The sequence below is a fragment of the Lepidochelys kempii genome, chromosome 19, assembly GCF_965140285.1.
Source record: "Lepidochelys kempii isolate rLepKem1 chromosome 19, rLepKem1.hap1, whole genome shotgun sequence".
NCBI lineage: Eukaryota > Metazoa > Chordata > Testudines > Cheloniidae > Lepidochelys > Lepidochelys kempii.
Window position 1 is genome coordinate 3,836,399 of NC_136398.1, and position 16,147 is coordinate 3,852,545.

The 16,147-nt window shown below is 38.2% G+C and overlaps 1 protein-coding gene across 10 annotated transcripts in view; it reads right to left on the minus strand.

Annotated features, from left to right (window-relative positions):
• LOC140900495 (zinc finger MYM-type protein 4) overlaps positions 1–16,147 on the minus strand; it is a 55,770-nt gene that overhangs the window by 16,026 nt on the left and 23,597 nt on the right. For 9 of the 10 annotated variants that reach the window (XM_073317856.2, XM_073317858.2, XM_073317859.2 and 6 more), the window contains 13 exons: positions 13,496–13,574; positions 12,821–13,073; positions 11,229–11,403; positions 10,917–11,129; positions 7,819–7,969; positions 6,381–6,496; positions 5,984–6,262; positions 5,328–5,478; positions 4,925–5,097; positions 4,140–4,290; positions 2,023–2,163; positions 1,622–1,659; positions 520–664 (listed from right to left, as the gene is read on the minus strand). In XM_073317856.2, coding sequence (XP_073173957.1) covers positions 520–664; positions 1,622–1,659; positions 2,023–2,163; positions 4,140–4,290; positions 4,925–5,097; positions 5,328–5,478; positions 5,984–6,262; positions 6,381–6,496; positions 7,819–7,969; positions 10,917–11,129; positions 11,229–11,403; positions 12,821–13,073; positions 13,496–13,574 — 2,065 coding nt within the window. Of the gene's footprint in view, positions 1–519; positions 665–1,621; positions 1,660–2,022; positions 2,164–4,139; positions 4,291–4,924; positions 5,098–5,327; positions 5,479–5,983; positions 6,263–6,380; positions 6,497–7,818; positions 7,970–10,916; positions 11,130–11,228; positions 11,404–12,820; positions 13,074–13,278; positions 13,402–13,495; positions 13,575–16,147 lie in introns of those variants that run through there. The other variant, XM_073317862.1, reaches the window with a different exon arrangement.

Genomic DNA, 16,147 nt, shown 5'->3' on the forward strand with positions numbered 1-16,147 from the left:
TTTAGTGCTGTTATTAGAAACTGTTAGGTGTACAATTCAGATGTAAACAATACTGTGACCATATACATGAACAATGGCGGAGAAAGGTATTTCATATGCTGTTCTATCAGAAGAAGTATGATTGAAATGAATACTAGACTGCGCGATCTTGTGTCTTGTACTCAAATTGGGAGCCAAAAACTCCTTAATTCTAATCCTAGAGCAACACAAGGTCCCTCCGTAGCCTTCAGCATGTCTCTTGACCTCCCTGCTTCACTTTCCATGTCTATAACATGACGATGGCACCCTTGTGAAAGTTAGAGACGATTCCAAGATGCATTCCACATGCAGTTTTCATGCACTTCAAGAAATGCAGATGGAGATTCTTATATAGTTATAACAGAAAATGATGCTTAAAAGCACTATGCAATCAAGCAAAACCCTTTTATTTTAATATTAGAAATCCTTGTCACACACACTGTTACTCATTCACCTGCAATACAGGCCTTTTTTTAAAAAGGAAGGCAACCTGACACGTACCAGTCTGGCATTCCTTATTCTGGGTATGAGGTTTGCAAGATGTGGCCTTGGTCTGGGTGATCGGCTTGCACAATAATGCTTTGTTTTTTAAAAGCCTTGGAGGTTGTGATGGTGGTAGTTTCAGGGCATCTGTCTGAGTACTAGCCTGGTTTTAAATACAGAAAAGAAAGTATGTTAAGTTCAATACATTTGGCTATGGTATTTTGTTACAATATGAGATACAAGCCTCCTGCAATATAAGACAGATATAATTTAAAAAATGGAGAATTTGGTATGCAACATACTTTACTGTTAAAGTGTGATAACCACAAAAAATTTTAAAAAATGGTATCTTATTTGCTCCTCGTGTGTCTTTACATCTCTCTCTTATTTCTGTCAGTGAAGCAAAGGGTGTTTTGTTTATTGCTGTCAACACTGCTGAGAATAAACCTGCAAGAGTGTCTTGTTTTAGATAACAAATAATGCTGGCTAAGTTCTGATTTGAAACCTTAACTGTTTAACAAATATCTAAGACCCAGAAAGAACACAGCTTAGTTTTCAGATGCCATGTGGGGAATGCAATTAGAAATATCCCATCAACTAGGCAAATTCACGTGAAGTCACTAAAAGGGAAAAAATATAAAAGTAGAACACACCAAGCCCGTCAATCTTAGGATCACTTTTTTGACTGTAAGCAGACTGATTAGTTTTGTTTCTAATTTCCTGCACACTGTGCTGAATCTCTCTCTCTCTCATCATCTATTCCAATAGCATGATCAGATTACAGTAGAGACTCCACTAAGGGGAGGGAACATATATTTGCATTAATGGGCATATCGTAGTTTAGAACATCAAATCAGCAGTTTACCAGTGTACACCAGAAGAAAGACTTCTCTGTGCAGTAAAAATTCTAGCTATCTATGAAGATGTTAACACGTTGGATGTATTTTGAATCTCAGTCACTGTCAGAAAAAAGATCAGTTTAAATAACTGCTGTAACACTACATATGGAAAAGAGATATTTGATGTTTGGATAATATCTCTAACAAATTAGTGTGTCTGAGCAAAGCGTGGGGGAGGGAGAGCAGGAGGAAGCGTAAAGGTTCTTTTGCAAAAAACTTACATCTCCAATGATCTTTGCTGTCACAGTAGGAACTGCACCTGTTAATTAGAACAGCATAAACTTAATTTCTGTGTTGCCTAACAGCAGGGCCCTCTTCCTACAGAGGTCAAGTCTTAATCCCCACTGGGCCCAATTCTCTGTTGAATTTAATTAACATTATAGTTATTTACACCTATGCAAAGTGAATGTGAAACCCTCGCCATTCTAATCTGGTAGCATTTTACATTGGCTCTGCAGTGGTATAAGTGAAGGCACAAAGTGCAGGGCAATGAAGAACTGGGCCTGTTATCTTCAGTGAGAGCAGGACCTAATGCTGCCTATCAGATCTATGAGCAACCAAAATATAAGCCCAAGGAAAAAAAGATATAAAGACTTTGAAATTGAGTATTGAGGAATTCTACCTTGTAAGACGGTGTTGGAATTAACCGTGGGCTGGGCAGCAGGGGCACTTGCTAGGGATACCACGTTTGCTATGACTGGAGTTGAATCCTTCCTTAGAGAAGGAGGGCCTGATGAAGACGTTGGTGTCATGGAAAGGTTTGCTGTTTAGAAAAAGCAGAAGAAATACAGTGTAAGCATTAATATTACTGATAACAGGGCGTATTCATAGCTAGTCTAACATATGATGCAAGACCCACCCTCCACTCCAATATATACACACTTATAGTTAAAAGCTTGTTGTAAGTGTCAACTGCAGGTTTTCAATTTAGATTAAAAAAAAATCTGTTTCTTTAAATTCCATATGCAAACCATGCTACCCAATCAGTGGGACATCTCAGATGTTCATCACAGCATGAAAGGACCTTTCTATTTGTATTATTATGTTTTATTACATAAGTGCCATAGGGCCAACTGAGAATGGGACTGCACTGTGCTAGGAACTGTACAAACTGTAGTATAAGAGACAGACCATGCCCAAAATCCTTATAATCTAAACAACTCAGGCGAATTGTAACCATGTCCTACAAGACTCTTCACTATCAAAGGTTTGTTTAAGTCCTTGACATTCATAATCCCCACGTTTACCATATTTCACAAAAGGTACTGTTCCTAGGAGTCTCTGGTACTAATCCGGACATGAGGCCAGATTTTCAGAAGTATTGCACACCTGTAGCACTTCTGTTTCAGATGAAGTTGCAGGTACTCTGAACTTCTGAAAATCAGGGCCATGGTACCTATCACTATCCTTACTACTTAAAACACACTAACTGACAAACTTTACACTACACCAGGAGTGTCAAATGTTTTAGTGACGGTGTGAGAGTATAAATTAAATTACTGAGTTACATATTACCCTCAATCCACAGCAAAAGTCCCACTGCTATCAATAGGAGATTTGCACAAGGATCAAGGGTAGAATATGGCCTGGAAGCATACAATACACTTTAATATTATTTATTATTTGGTGAGTAATTTACAGTGTTGCAGTCACTATCATTCACTGGCAGAATATGCCCCTCTTTAGGACCACTACTATTTCTCCCCTTTGTTTCTCTACCTCTTCCTGTCTTCCTCCCCTCTAACACTTCATTCCCTACAGCAACTCACAGTTCCTATTCCTTTGGGATGAACTTTCACCCTCCTTCCCATTCCATCTGCTCAAATAATCAGTGAGGAATAGCTACAGCTTACATCAAGCTTAACACTAATATTTTAAGAGTCAACACCTAACGAAACTGGAGCTCGGAGTCATTGTTTCAAAATGTCTGCACATTTGGGAAGACAACCCAGCACTGGTTAAACTGAGTTCACATTTGAAAGTTTGTCTTCGCAATCATGAGGTTTACAAATGTATTTTTTTTAATTAATACGTAGATTCTGCCAAATATAATGCTGCCATGTGGGCCGCTTCAAGAAAACCAGATGCCTGATATCTCTTCAATGGACATTACTCTAATCGAATGTGCTTTTGCGAACAGTGACACTCAAAAAATAATTTCTTATTTGTCTCGTTTTCTCTACATTGAGCATTTATGTCTACTTAACACGTAGAGAAATCTTGTTTCTCCGCTAGAGAGGATTCAAGTAACAAGAGGCAGAAAAGCCCTATATCAGTGTTTCTCAACCTGAGTGAGGAGGGATCACAAGTGCAAGGCCAGCATTAGGGGGTGGCAAGCAGGGCACTTGTCTGGGGCCTCATGCCACAGGGGGGCCTGTGAAGCTAAGTTATATGCTTCAGCCCCGGGCAGCAGGGCTCAGGCTTTGGTTTAGTAGAGGGTAAAAAAATATATTTATTTATTTTTTTAAAAGACCAAAGCGGGTTGCCAGCACAGAAAGGTTGAGAAACATGGCCCTGTATCATAGAATCATTTAGAAGGGACTGCTAGGGTCTAGTCTAACCCGCTGCCAAGATGCGGGATATACCTGAGTCCATCCAATGGCTATTCTCTCAGTAGGGGGTGTGTGCGTACATTATTTATGAAAAGATCCACTGAACTGAGTTTCCCCCGAAATGTACATACTGCATTATCCAAAGCAATTGTTCTGTTCTTATGTTCTAATTCACATCCTATTTTACCTGTGTTGTTCTGAGGTGGGGGTTCAGACACAGTTTGCTGATTACAGAACATCAAAATACAAAGCAGGTTGCAAAAATGTTTGATCTCCCCTTGCCATTTCATAGACTCACTGAGTTTACCTTGTCTTTTACAACCATCACACTTTGCCATCTAAAAAAAAAACAGCACAGGGAAAAAAATTAAAAAACTCAAATACCAGGATAACAATGCATGCATATAAGTGACCCCCTTCCCACCTACCTCCAAAAAAAGCTTTCAGCTTATATGCTGGTTACTTTTATAATAGCCGCAACATTTAGTGGCATTGCCACAAAACAGCCTAAGGAATGAGAGCATTATATGGTGTTCTCCTGCGAGGTTCCTCTATATGTAGAACTGGTGTTCACAACTTGTGGGGGGTGGGGGGCATTCAAAGCCACAAAGGGAACCTGGCACCCAACTCCCCTTTCTACCTTTGGCTATCTCCTCTGCAAAGCCTAGGAGCAGCACCAAAGACAATAAACAGGATTTTATAATTAAAGAGGCACAGGGTGGTGAGCTGAGTGTGCCCCAGAGTGAGTCAGAGAACAAGCAGGGCTGAAGACCCAAATAACCTGACTAATTCTGACAGTAAATGAAAAACACCAAAGAGCAAAGACTTCTTTTTCATTCAGCTCCCACAGATATGCACAATTTTAACGGAAGCAGAGATCCACTGTAGACAGTTTCACGCAGCTCTTGGGCTTCAGAAGTTCTTTTGTTATGGCATTTAAATTTCAGAAAGTGTCGCATGAAAGCTACTTACCTGATAAAACAAAACCGTAAATTTAGACATGCACTCTTCTGAGCAGAACTCCTCCATCTTCCCCCCAAAGTGATTCTGGACCAGTTTGGGGGAAGCCTGTAAACAGTAACTGCACATTTTACAGTGGTTTCCCCAACGTTTAGCCAAGTCGTGTTTATAGAGCAGTTTACAACCTAAGACATCAAAGGAAGAACAAAAAAAATTTTTTTATATCAAATTAAGGTGTTTATTTAGCTCTTGCAGTTAATTGTGACTTTTATAATCTATTTTAATATATTATCGTAAAGTATGGACAAAGACCTAGGAAGGTTAACAGATGAGATTTCTCATTTTCTTGCCCTAATTTTATGGCAGAATGCTTTCTGATAGGATTTACCTGACACACAGGCCTGCCTTTTCTTACCTTCACTACAGAATGGCTTGTCTATTCCTGAGAATCGCACTGTCTCCTTGATAATCTTCTCAATTTTGCAGTATGCACACATTGCCATTACACTACTTCTCTTCTTATATTCATCACAGCACGTCTTCCCACAAAACTGAAACATTTTACCCTGTAATTACATGAGAATAATGCAATTATGCAAAATCTTGTTTTCCCTCCAAAACCAGTATTTTTAAATAGTTAAAAAACAAAAAAAAACAAAAAAAACACACATGTAAGGGATTTCTAGTGCTGGTGAAAGTCACCATTTGATAATGCTGGAGAATAAAGTCCGCAGAACAGGTGCAGCACAAGATGGGAGTGGAAAGGTTCCCACAGATGCACCCATCAATGTTCTTCACTCCTGATCGAAGGGATCATCTCTAGAGGCAAGAAGGAAAGCTGCCTACATAGTCATTTAATCCTTTGCCTTTCTTCTGAGGCAATCAAAAAGGAAGCAAATCAATGCCAATTCTGATGGTGGTTTTGCTGTAGTGAACCTACTACCCAAATCCCAGGATAGCTGGCCATAGCAAGACACCGAAGGACTATTGCCAGGTTATTGCCCCTCGTTAGGGTTTTGTGTCCGTTTCTGATTCAGAAAGATCTGCATGCAAAGCTCTAATCTTTATTACCTTGTAGTCAAGCAGTTCAGGTTTGGTTGCAAACAGTCGGTTACAGTGCTGACACTTGAGTTTCACAACAGTGCGGGCGAAAGTGACTTGCTGGGACTGAGCAGCGAGCCTCTGGAGACCAGCTGCAGCTGAGCTGCTCATGGGACTGGGGGAGACAGTCGAGGTAGTGCCACCTGATGCGGATACCGTTGCCCCAGAGGGAATGCTCACAATGACTTGACCCTGCGACAAGGGCACCACAGAGGAGGAGTTCATTCCTGCAGGCTTGTTGAACAAGTTCTGTTGGAAAGCAATTGAGGAAGGTATATTTTGCAACAGGAAACCCATGTCTTGGAGATTATAGCACTAGTCTGCCATTCTATTAATTGAACTTTGAAAGAAAGTCTAGACATGATACCTGAAAAGCTACAACACAGCTGTAACTGCAGAAATTGCGTATACTCCCATCTGACATAGCCAGGTGATACTGAGGGATTGCTGAAGTTTTACAGCTGTTACACTGAACTTGGACACCTGATGGAAAAACAATGAAAAAAGAAAACATAGTGAATAAACCCATGATTAAAAGCATTGCAAATGGCTTTATGCTGTGCATACAAAAAAACACCAAGCATTCTGAAGGACAAAGTTAGATATATCTAAGAAAGAATATGACCAACATCCTATAGAAAAAGCAGCAGCCAGAGTAGATTGAGCACTTTATGATATGTTGACATGAGCACTGCAATGGTGGTACATAAGTTCCTGCATTGCACTTTATTGTTAATTAATGCTCACAGTATTGCTGGCAGGTCAGTAAACATTTGCCCATTTTACAAGCGAAGCATCAGAGGGACAGAAGCTAAAGCCAAAGCGGGAATGAGTGTCAATCTGGAATGTTAAAATGCAAAAGCTCCGAGGCCCTCACCTGTCATTTGTGACACGTAAAACCCTCAACCCTTTTACAACAAAAAATAAAAATACAAAACCTGCTGTTTAAACAATAATACATTTGAAGGGTTTGGCAGAAACATGATGACCTATGTACAAGATACAGGAAGCAGAGTACTAGAGTGATTAAAGTCTTCCCAATGCTTTTGACTATATGAAAAGCTATAATTTTTTAAAATTATAATTGTAGTACTGGAACACGGTGTATGCAGAATGCAAAAGAATGTATGTTCCTTGATAAAATCCCATGATTAACTGGCGGAGAAAGAACTTGGCCTGCAAAGAACTGGAGTGTTTTACAAACAAAGGCCAACAAACAAACCAACAAACCATGCACTGGTTATCACCTCAGAACCATAATTTATGTACAATTTCATTGCAATTGTAGGCATGCCCATGACAAAACGGTGCACTTGAGTAGTGCACCCTGCCACTCACACCACACCTGTCTGTTTCATGCTTGTGAAGAGGAAGTACATTAAGATTTACAGGTATCTTCCTGCTCTCTGAAGTCATAGGAAATTCTGCACAGGTTGTTATTCTAGCAGACAGGGAACAGGATGTGAATTCGATATCAACACAGCAGATAGATCCACTTTTAGGGCTATCAGCATTCAAAGCATGCAAGTAAGTTTACACCCAAGTACACAAAAAGAAAAAGAGGTAGTAAACTAAAAGTTGATAAAACTTTAGCTTCTATTCTTTTTTCCTGGCAAAATAAGATAATATTTAAACTGGAAGCACTGCAAAGTTAATAGTTGTGTATACAACAAGGAAAAAACATAGCTTTTATTTCAGCCTATTATTCTAATGATTTTTTAAGCTTTGTTTTCAGGATGAACTAAGTTTGATCTAAAACTAGATGGAACTACAGATGTAAAACAAAAACAAAGGAATACAGTTACCTGCAGATGTAACCATTTTAACTCTGTAGGCTGACAAGCAGTTAACAGAGCAAAAGAGTTCGGTCTTTCCTAAATTATTTGTGCTCTCTATCATCTCAGCTGAAGATCTCAAAGACTTGCACAGTGCACAGGGTGTGATTTTTGCTGATTTCTGTGGAAAGAATAAAATAAGTCACTCATCTGGAGCTTAAAATTTGTATCTAACCTGCACATTTATGTACTAGAGTGATTAAATATGAGAGCCAGTGTATGTGAAGTTTGATTTCTTATGAAGTTATTGCAGTGTTTATTACTTACAATGTATTTCTTCACTGTAACCTTATGCTCCCTCATGTTTGTTTGTACTCCGTGTTTTATGTCTAGGTTGTAAGCCCGTCTTTTTATGTGTTTAAATAGTACCTAGCATAATAGTTCTGGGGCCTCTAGCCACTGCTGCAACACCAACAATTCCATTCATCTAGTAGCTTTGGTTGGAGTGTCTCAAATATTTTGCTAACGTTAACTTTCAACACACCAGTGAAGTAGGTACGCAATATTGCCATTTTTGCAGATGGAAAGATGAAGGCACAGACAGATGAAGTTACTTGCCATGGGACACAGTCAGTGGCAGGGCTGAGACTAGAGTCAACTACCATCTCCTATCCTTAAAAATGCATTTTGTTCTGTAATCAAGTAATATTGGAATTTTGTGGAAGGACACAAGGGAAAGATAGTTTAAATGCTTACATTGTATATAGTCCATCAAAGACAAGCAGTTGGTTAGAACTGGTTTATCAGTTGCGATAAATATATTTTGGGCATAAGTTATATACAAGCAATAAAAGATTTATTAACCTTTCGTTTTCTTTTTTTTATAAGCTTTGTAAATATTATGGTGGCGCCAGTAAGGTCTCCATAGTTAAGGTTATACTGAGATTCGTACAAACAGAACTAAAATCCCTTTTTTCACTGTTTAATTAATTTGGTTTCTTAATTTGTCCCAACAGCTCTTTGGAAGACAATTTAATTTTCCAGGTCATTTTCTGGATGAAATGTTCCTACTTTTCCAGAACAAACACTTAAAAAAAATCATTTTGAAATTTATCCCCTTTTTCTGACTTATGTAATCTGAATAATGGAACTGCAGGCTCTTCAAATTACATACTGCATGCTTACTCTAGCTACAGTTGAGGGAATTTTTTTCTAAAATAATTAATTTTTTTAGATGCTATTTGTCATAACATTTTTGTTTTAATTATAAATCAAAAGCTCGTGTCTTTAAGAGATACCATTATAATATCAGAGGTAAAGATAAATGAATAGGGAGATATGAATGACCCTATCATTGTCCCCTCCCACATTCCCCTTCACCCAACTCCCTTTACACAGTCATCTCTCCACTCCCACTGGCTCCCCACAACACTGCTTTCTGGAGTTGGAGGAACAGAAGAGGAGAGTGGGGATGTGGGTTTGTTAGAGATGGGAGGGTGCAGAGGGAGTCTAAGTCCCACCACTGATTTGCAACTGTACAAGCTGTACAACTACATTGTCTTAAAAATTTCTTCTAAAAAGGAGACGGGAGATAAAAAATTAAGGGGAAGGAAAAAAAAGAAAAAAAAAGAGGGAGGATGCAAGTGACCAAAACTTAAAATATGCTCAGCCATAGACTGAATTTCTTAAAGTCCTGGGAGAAGGTGAGGGGGGAGGGATTATTTGCATCGTTTGCAGGAACAGAACCTAAGAAATAAAAGAATAAAAAAAGGAAGGCTGGAGGCTGACATTAGTAGAGGACAGTTACAGTTGTGTGGGTGCCTTTGCTATACATTTCTTTAAATTGTTTGATTGCTTAAGTTTAGCCTTAACTAGTTTTTGGAGTCACATTCCTTTTTTAGAGATAAAAACATTCTTGTGATTTTGTACCCTTCAGTTATTGATATATACTCCCAAAATGTAACACCAGTTAATGGAGATTTTTCTCTGGGAATGTCAAAACAAAATATATACCAGTGATACTGAAACAATTATTTCATAGAGCTAATGGCTTTTAGCTGTAGAGCTATAAAATATTCACTATTCACATTAGAAAGCAACAATTAGCCAGCTATTATTAAAAAAAAAAGTTAGTTAAAAGGATCAGAAAGGGCAGTGAATCAAGCAGGGTTGGGAAGAGAGGAAACAAAGCCCCTCAACTCACTGTCATATGAAAATGTTTGAGATACATGTTCGTAACTCATTTATGCAGTACAAATGGGTTTCTCCAATGACATACAACATAAAACTTAAATTTGAAATCATTCTTTCCCAGATTTCTACTGCATAAAGATACATTTTTCTCCCTTTTCCCAGTTTCTTTCCATCTAAGACCTGTTCCTTGCTCTTTCATCCAGGTTTAGGCTACAATTTTCAGCAGTGATCATTGTTTTTGAAGGTACATTTTTGCATCTGCACATCAATTACCTGCAGATACAAATGCCACCATTTAATCAGCCAAGTACCTGATTTGCAGGCAGAGTCAAGTATCTTGACATCTTAATGGTGATACCTGAATGGACAATGCAAAAATGGAGGTTACATTTAAAATATCAGGGCCTTATTATTTATCTTCTATACAGAGCTACAAATCTACAGGGCACCATACTGTGGTAGGTAGGTGTCAAACAGGTGTCAAACAGGTAACTGGTTCCTACACTTAAGGACTTACAACCTAAAGACAACAAAACAAGGGGGATAGCCATTAGAGCTTGAGTGTTCAACATAGGGTTCTCTTAGAGACAGGCTTGAGATATAGTTTGGATGTCAATTTGAATTTCTCCAAAGTTGGTGATGTCTGGATATGAGATTTTGGTTCAGGTCTATTTCTAGTTTATCAGAGGTGGAGTCAGAGGAAGCTTAGCATCTGCTGGTAGCCGTTCTAGGCATGCAAGGTAGCATGAAAAAAGGTATGGAGACAAAGTGACATGTTTGAGCAGAGCTTGAGAAATTAAAGGGCAGAGATGTATTCAGGACAGAGTTAATGAGAAGCCTTCAGTTGGTCTATTCTAAAGTCTACACTTATCAATTAAAGTAACTTCTCAATCGATGGGGCACATGAAGTTTTAGGAGTATCAAAAAAAAAGTACCTGTTTGTACCCGGTAACACATGTTGAACTGCAGAACTTCTTTGACTGTCCTTCTATTTGAAGAACGTGGCATTGGCCAGAGCCACTGTAACAGTAGCCCCCGCAATTCTCACAGCAGTTCATAGTCAGGTTATTAGCAGAACGGAACTTGGAGAAGCAGGCATCACTGCAGAGTTTGTGTACAACATTCTGATAATTCACTTCATGTCTAATCTAAAAGAATAAAAAGTAAAATAGTTAGTGTCTGAGATATTAAACTGTTCTGATCTGCAGGAAATTCAAACTAGAAAGTAGAAGTTACATATAAATTACCACTGCATTCTTCTGGCACATGCTGCACTTGGTTGAAATGCTGTTAGTATGAATAGTAACAACAGGTTTCCTTTTCAATTCATATGTAGAAAGACATGACTGGCTGCAGAAATCCTTGCTGGAGTTTGTATTGTCAAACTGCGCAGTGATCACATCCTTTGGATTTAGGATCTCTCTATTTAAATTAAAAAAAAAAAAAATTAAAAGACAGATCAGCTTGATACATCTGTGGCCCTTGGCAGACCAAACGCATTCTCTGTAATAGCAGTAGTGCAGTAGTAAGAGAGTGTGACACTCTCTCACTCCCATGGGCTTTATTTCAATACAGTAGCCTTTCTCAACTATAAAACCCGCAGAATACACTGAAACAAACTTCTTTGTTTAAAAATCTTACTCTCAAATTGCTGACTTTGTAAATCTGAAGGTAACAAATCTGTTATTGAGGAAGTCACAGTGATATAAACAAAGTAGCATTCACTATGAAAAGTGACTTTTGTAACTAAAAATACCACATATGAATAACTCTCCTTGATAATCAGATCCTGCCACAATTAGGCTCAGAGGCTATTCATCTGCCTCAGATTATGGTATATATTACATATTGATGAAAGCTTGAACAGCTACACCCAAAATTTCTCTTGGTTTAGTTTGGAGATAAGGAGACAAAAGAAGATATGGTTTATAGGCATTAAAACTGCTTCTGTAGCAGTAGACAACAAATCCTGGTTCAATGGTACTTTCTTATTCAGAACAGGTTTTTCAAATTATGCCTATAAAGGGCAAAGTTTCTTTTTCCATACCTGACAGGAGTTGTGAGCATCTGACTTAGGTCATGATATCCCCATAACTAGAAACTTATTTCATGCTCAATAATTTCATTTCTTCAGCTCAGCAAGGGTTAGATATTATATAATGAAGTGCCACCTGCGTGCTCTCAGGTGGCTTCTTTGGTCAAAAACTTAATGGACAAAACATTACCTTGCAAAGTGGAGAGACTACCCCTATTGCTAAGTTTGATAAATAGCTTAGAGAGCTAGAATTTGTAGGGAATCTCATGAAATACAAGCTATCAATTACATTCAACTACTAAACTTGATTTTACTTCATTGACTTTAGTAATTTAATTGTTTTAAGTTGAAGAGCATCTGTTAAATGCATTCTCAAAATATATTTAAAAACTTGAAGAAGTCTAATTTTGTATATGATTATTTTTAGAATGGGGGAAGGGGACCAAGTACCTTTTGAGAGGCAAACTTTTATTTCCTGTCGATTTTAACTGGAAAAAAGAAGGTGTGCATATCAGGGTAAGCGTTTTAAAAAATATATGTAGTTGCATACAACAGCCCATTTGCAGTGACAGAAAACCCAGTTCACACTACCATTTGCAGACAGCTCAATCAGCAGAGGCAGAGAATGAAATGTATTTCTGAAAGGAAAGACTGGTGGTAGAAGTGGATACTGGGGGGCCAGAGGAGGAAGGAGAGGATGTAAAATAGTGATCCCTAACAAGCTAACTTTTCTTCACAAACAAAGCCTTTAATTATTCATCTGAATGTTAGTTATTACTAGAACTAGCTAGAACACTGCTTTACTTTGAGCAGCTTGAGCACGTCTTCTTTGTAGAAGCTGGTGGACGAGAAGCTGGAACAGTGTATCCAGTGAGGCACAGTGTGGAGCAGAAGAGCTGAGTAGAGCCTTTCCTCTGGTACGCCGTTTGTCCCTTCTGGAGGATTTTTTTACAGCCAGAACAGGAAACCCGAATGGCTGTGGTTGGAACTGAAGGCAGCATTTTACTCATGCCAGAGGATGCCACAGCAGGCTGGAAACCTGATGTCAACTGTGGAGCTAGAAAAACAAGAGGAAATATATATTAACAGCCAGTATGTACTGGGTGAAATTCACCCTGTGCAGAAGGCCAGCCTCTGCATTTGAGGGACTAACTGGGATTTCAGTAATGCACAAGCTTTGTCCATACATACGTATATATGCGCCTTGTCCTGGCCTTCTGCACAGGAGCAAATTCCACCCATTGTTATAATTAAATACATACTTTTACACCCCTTCCAGATTTAATTCTCTCTTGGGTTCTGAAATACAAGCATTTTGTAGGTTCCAACTGAAGAGTGTCCAGAGTGTCTAGAAGCTCAACCAGACTTCATTCTGCTGCAGTTAGATAGCAAATGAAAAGCATGCTAACCCACGGCGTCATTTTTTGAAGTTGAAACATGTGGAAGATTTAATTACATTTGGTCTTTCCTGTTCCTTACCAAGAGGACTGCCACTGACTGAAAATACAGCACTGATCTTCAGCTCCCCTTCCTGAGTTTTTGGCTGCTGGCCGTACTCCTGAACAAAGGGAAAAGGAGACCAAATAAACAAACCTAACAAAAAGTGACATTAAAACAAATGAAAGGACATCAATTCCTTCATAATGTGCTACTAAATACAAGATCCAAGAAACCAAAAAAAATGAGAACTCTTCATAAACTTCTATGTCAAAAATCAAGGGCCAGAGACATACCAGACATTGTTGCATACAAAAACCATATATATACCCACTGCGTTCTCAAAGCTCACATTGGTGTATGCAAATTGTGTAGTGCTGTGTGGAGATTTCATAGCATGAATTATATGTCCCCTTCGTCAGTTATATTTTCAAGACACTTTGATGGCCAAGTCTTAAAAGAAATCCATGCTTCTCCCCAAATAATTAGCAGTTATTAGAGAGCTTTTCAGTTACAAAGCATGTTGCAACTTATTGTTCTTGCCCTTGCCTTGTAAAATAGAGGCAAGTACAGTCCTCAATTTACATATGAGAAAACAGAGATTAACGACATGAGGAAGTCACTTAAAGGGAGTAGATGTGGGAACTAAAATGAGGTGTTCCTGTCTTCTATTCAGATCATGCACCCCTACTTGCTCTCTCCAGACATTTAAACCAAACAGCAGCCACCACCCAGAAGCAAGGCACATTCTATATGCAGATTCTAAAGTCTAAAACAATAGTTTCATGGAACTATATAAATGTTTAAACAATTTTCAAAACACACAACACATTCAATGTTCTATAAAGGAATCTACAAGGCAGATAAAGTTTATCCTATTTCCAGGCATGTGGGGGCAGTAAAATCCACATACTGTGTATAATGTCAAGCTTTATAATATTTCTATTGGGGATGGAGGAAATTCCAAACTTGTTTACTAAGACAACTGAGTTACGTCTCTTAGAATTTCCCACAAGAACACCCAGGGATACTAGTTCCCTTTGGGAACTGACGGACTGCAACATTTAAAGTTTCTTCTCTTTTTAAAGTGAAGTTTTATCCGTGTGCACCAGAACAGAGCTTTTTTTTTTTTTTTTTTTAACTATAAAAAAAAAAAACCAACTGTAAAACAACTGAAAACCACTACAGCTTTTAAGGTTTACAAATCAGCTGTAAACAGACATTTTAACAACTTTAATTATAGTAAAAAGAAAAGGAGGACTTGTGGCACCTTAGAGACTAACCAATTTATTTGAGCATGAGCTTTCGTGAGCTACAGCTCACTTCATCAGATGTTTACCGTGGGGTAAACATCTGATGAAGTGAGCTGTAGCTCACGAAAGCTCATGCTCAAATAAATTGGTTAGTCTCTAAGGTGCCACAAGTCCTCCTTTTCTTTTTGCGAATACAGACTAACACGGCTGTTCCTCTGAAACCTTTAATTATAGTGTTAGCTGCAGGCACTGTTGGTAATGGGAACAGGATCACATCCTGATGTCCATCATGTATGATTAGGTTCTCAGAGAGCAAAATTTCAAAGCAATACAATTGAGCTAAAAATTAGAAAGCATCAGCCTTGAAAATCACTTGCAGCAAAGTCTGCTGTGTATTTCAGACTGAAGAAAAAACACATTCCCAACTTAACAAAGCCAAATTAAGAAAATCCTCACCAGCTTCCACATCCTCAGTAACAAATAAAGATGAATACTATAGCGTTCTTTTACCCAAGTGATTTGTGTGTCTAAGAATTTAAACTTCATATATCTTAGTTTCCAAGTCTTCACTGACATTGATCAATATGACCTTTGATAAGCAAAGGATATCCTGCATTAAGTTCTGCTTTCATAGCCAAACCGTACAGCCTGAAATAAGAATCTGAAAATTATTACACACAAGAATGAATGTTTAAATTACAGTGAACAAAATAAATAAAAAATAAATCAATGTTGTATTCTCCAACCAAACACTGACACAGATACCAACTAGCAAGTCCTAGAGTAAACGAGATTCATGAAATATTTTGTCAAATAATTTGGAATAATACATACACTTGAGAAAAAAAATAATCACAAAATGTTCATGAACTTTGCACAAACAAAATGAGGTGAAATTTGAATGAATAGTTGTTACAAATGATATTTCCAGCTTTAACCAGTACACAGGAAACTTCTTCTTTACATTTATCTATGAATAACATCTTTGTTCACTTGGACCCAGAAGGCACCATAGTGCAAGTTTATAAAGATTTTCAAAGAAAAATAAATGGAAAGACTAAAAGGGGCAGATAGAGAAGAAAGAGTACAAAAAGGTACAGAAAGAACAAAACAAAAAAATCCACCACTAAACAAAACCACCAAAACACAGGCAGCAGCGTCAATACTATCAGTATTTACAAACCCTAACCTTGTTCTCCTCTTACCTAGAGAATAATTATTCTCACACACACACACACACACACACTCTTTTTAAAAGCCTTAGGCAAACACTAATTACCCTATGAGGATGATATTATACCAATATTAGGAATGAGGAAGACTGAGGCATTGTCAAATCAAATGATTTGCTTAAGGCCACAAAACGATCAAGTGACAAAGATAGGTTAGAACTTTTAAAATCCTGCCCATGCCCCCCTGCCACCATATTCAATCCACTAGC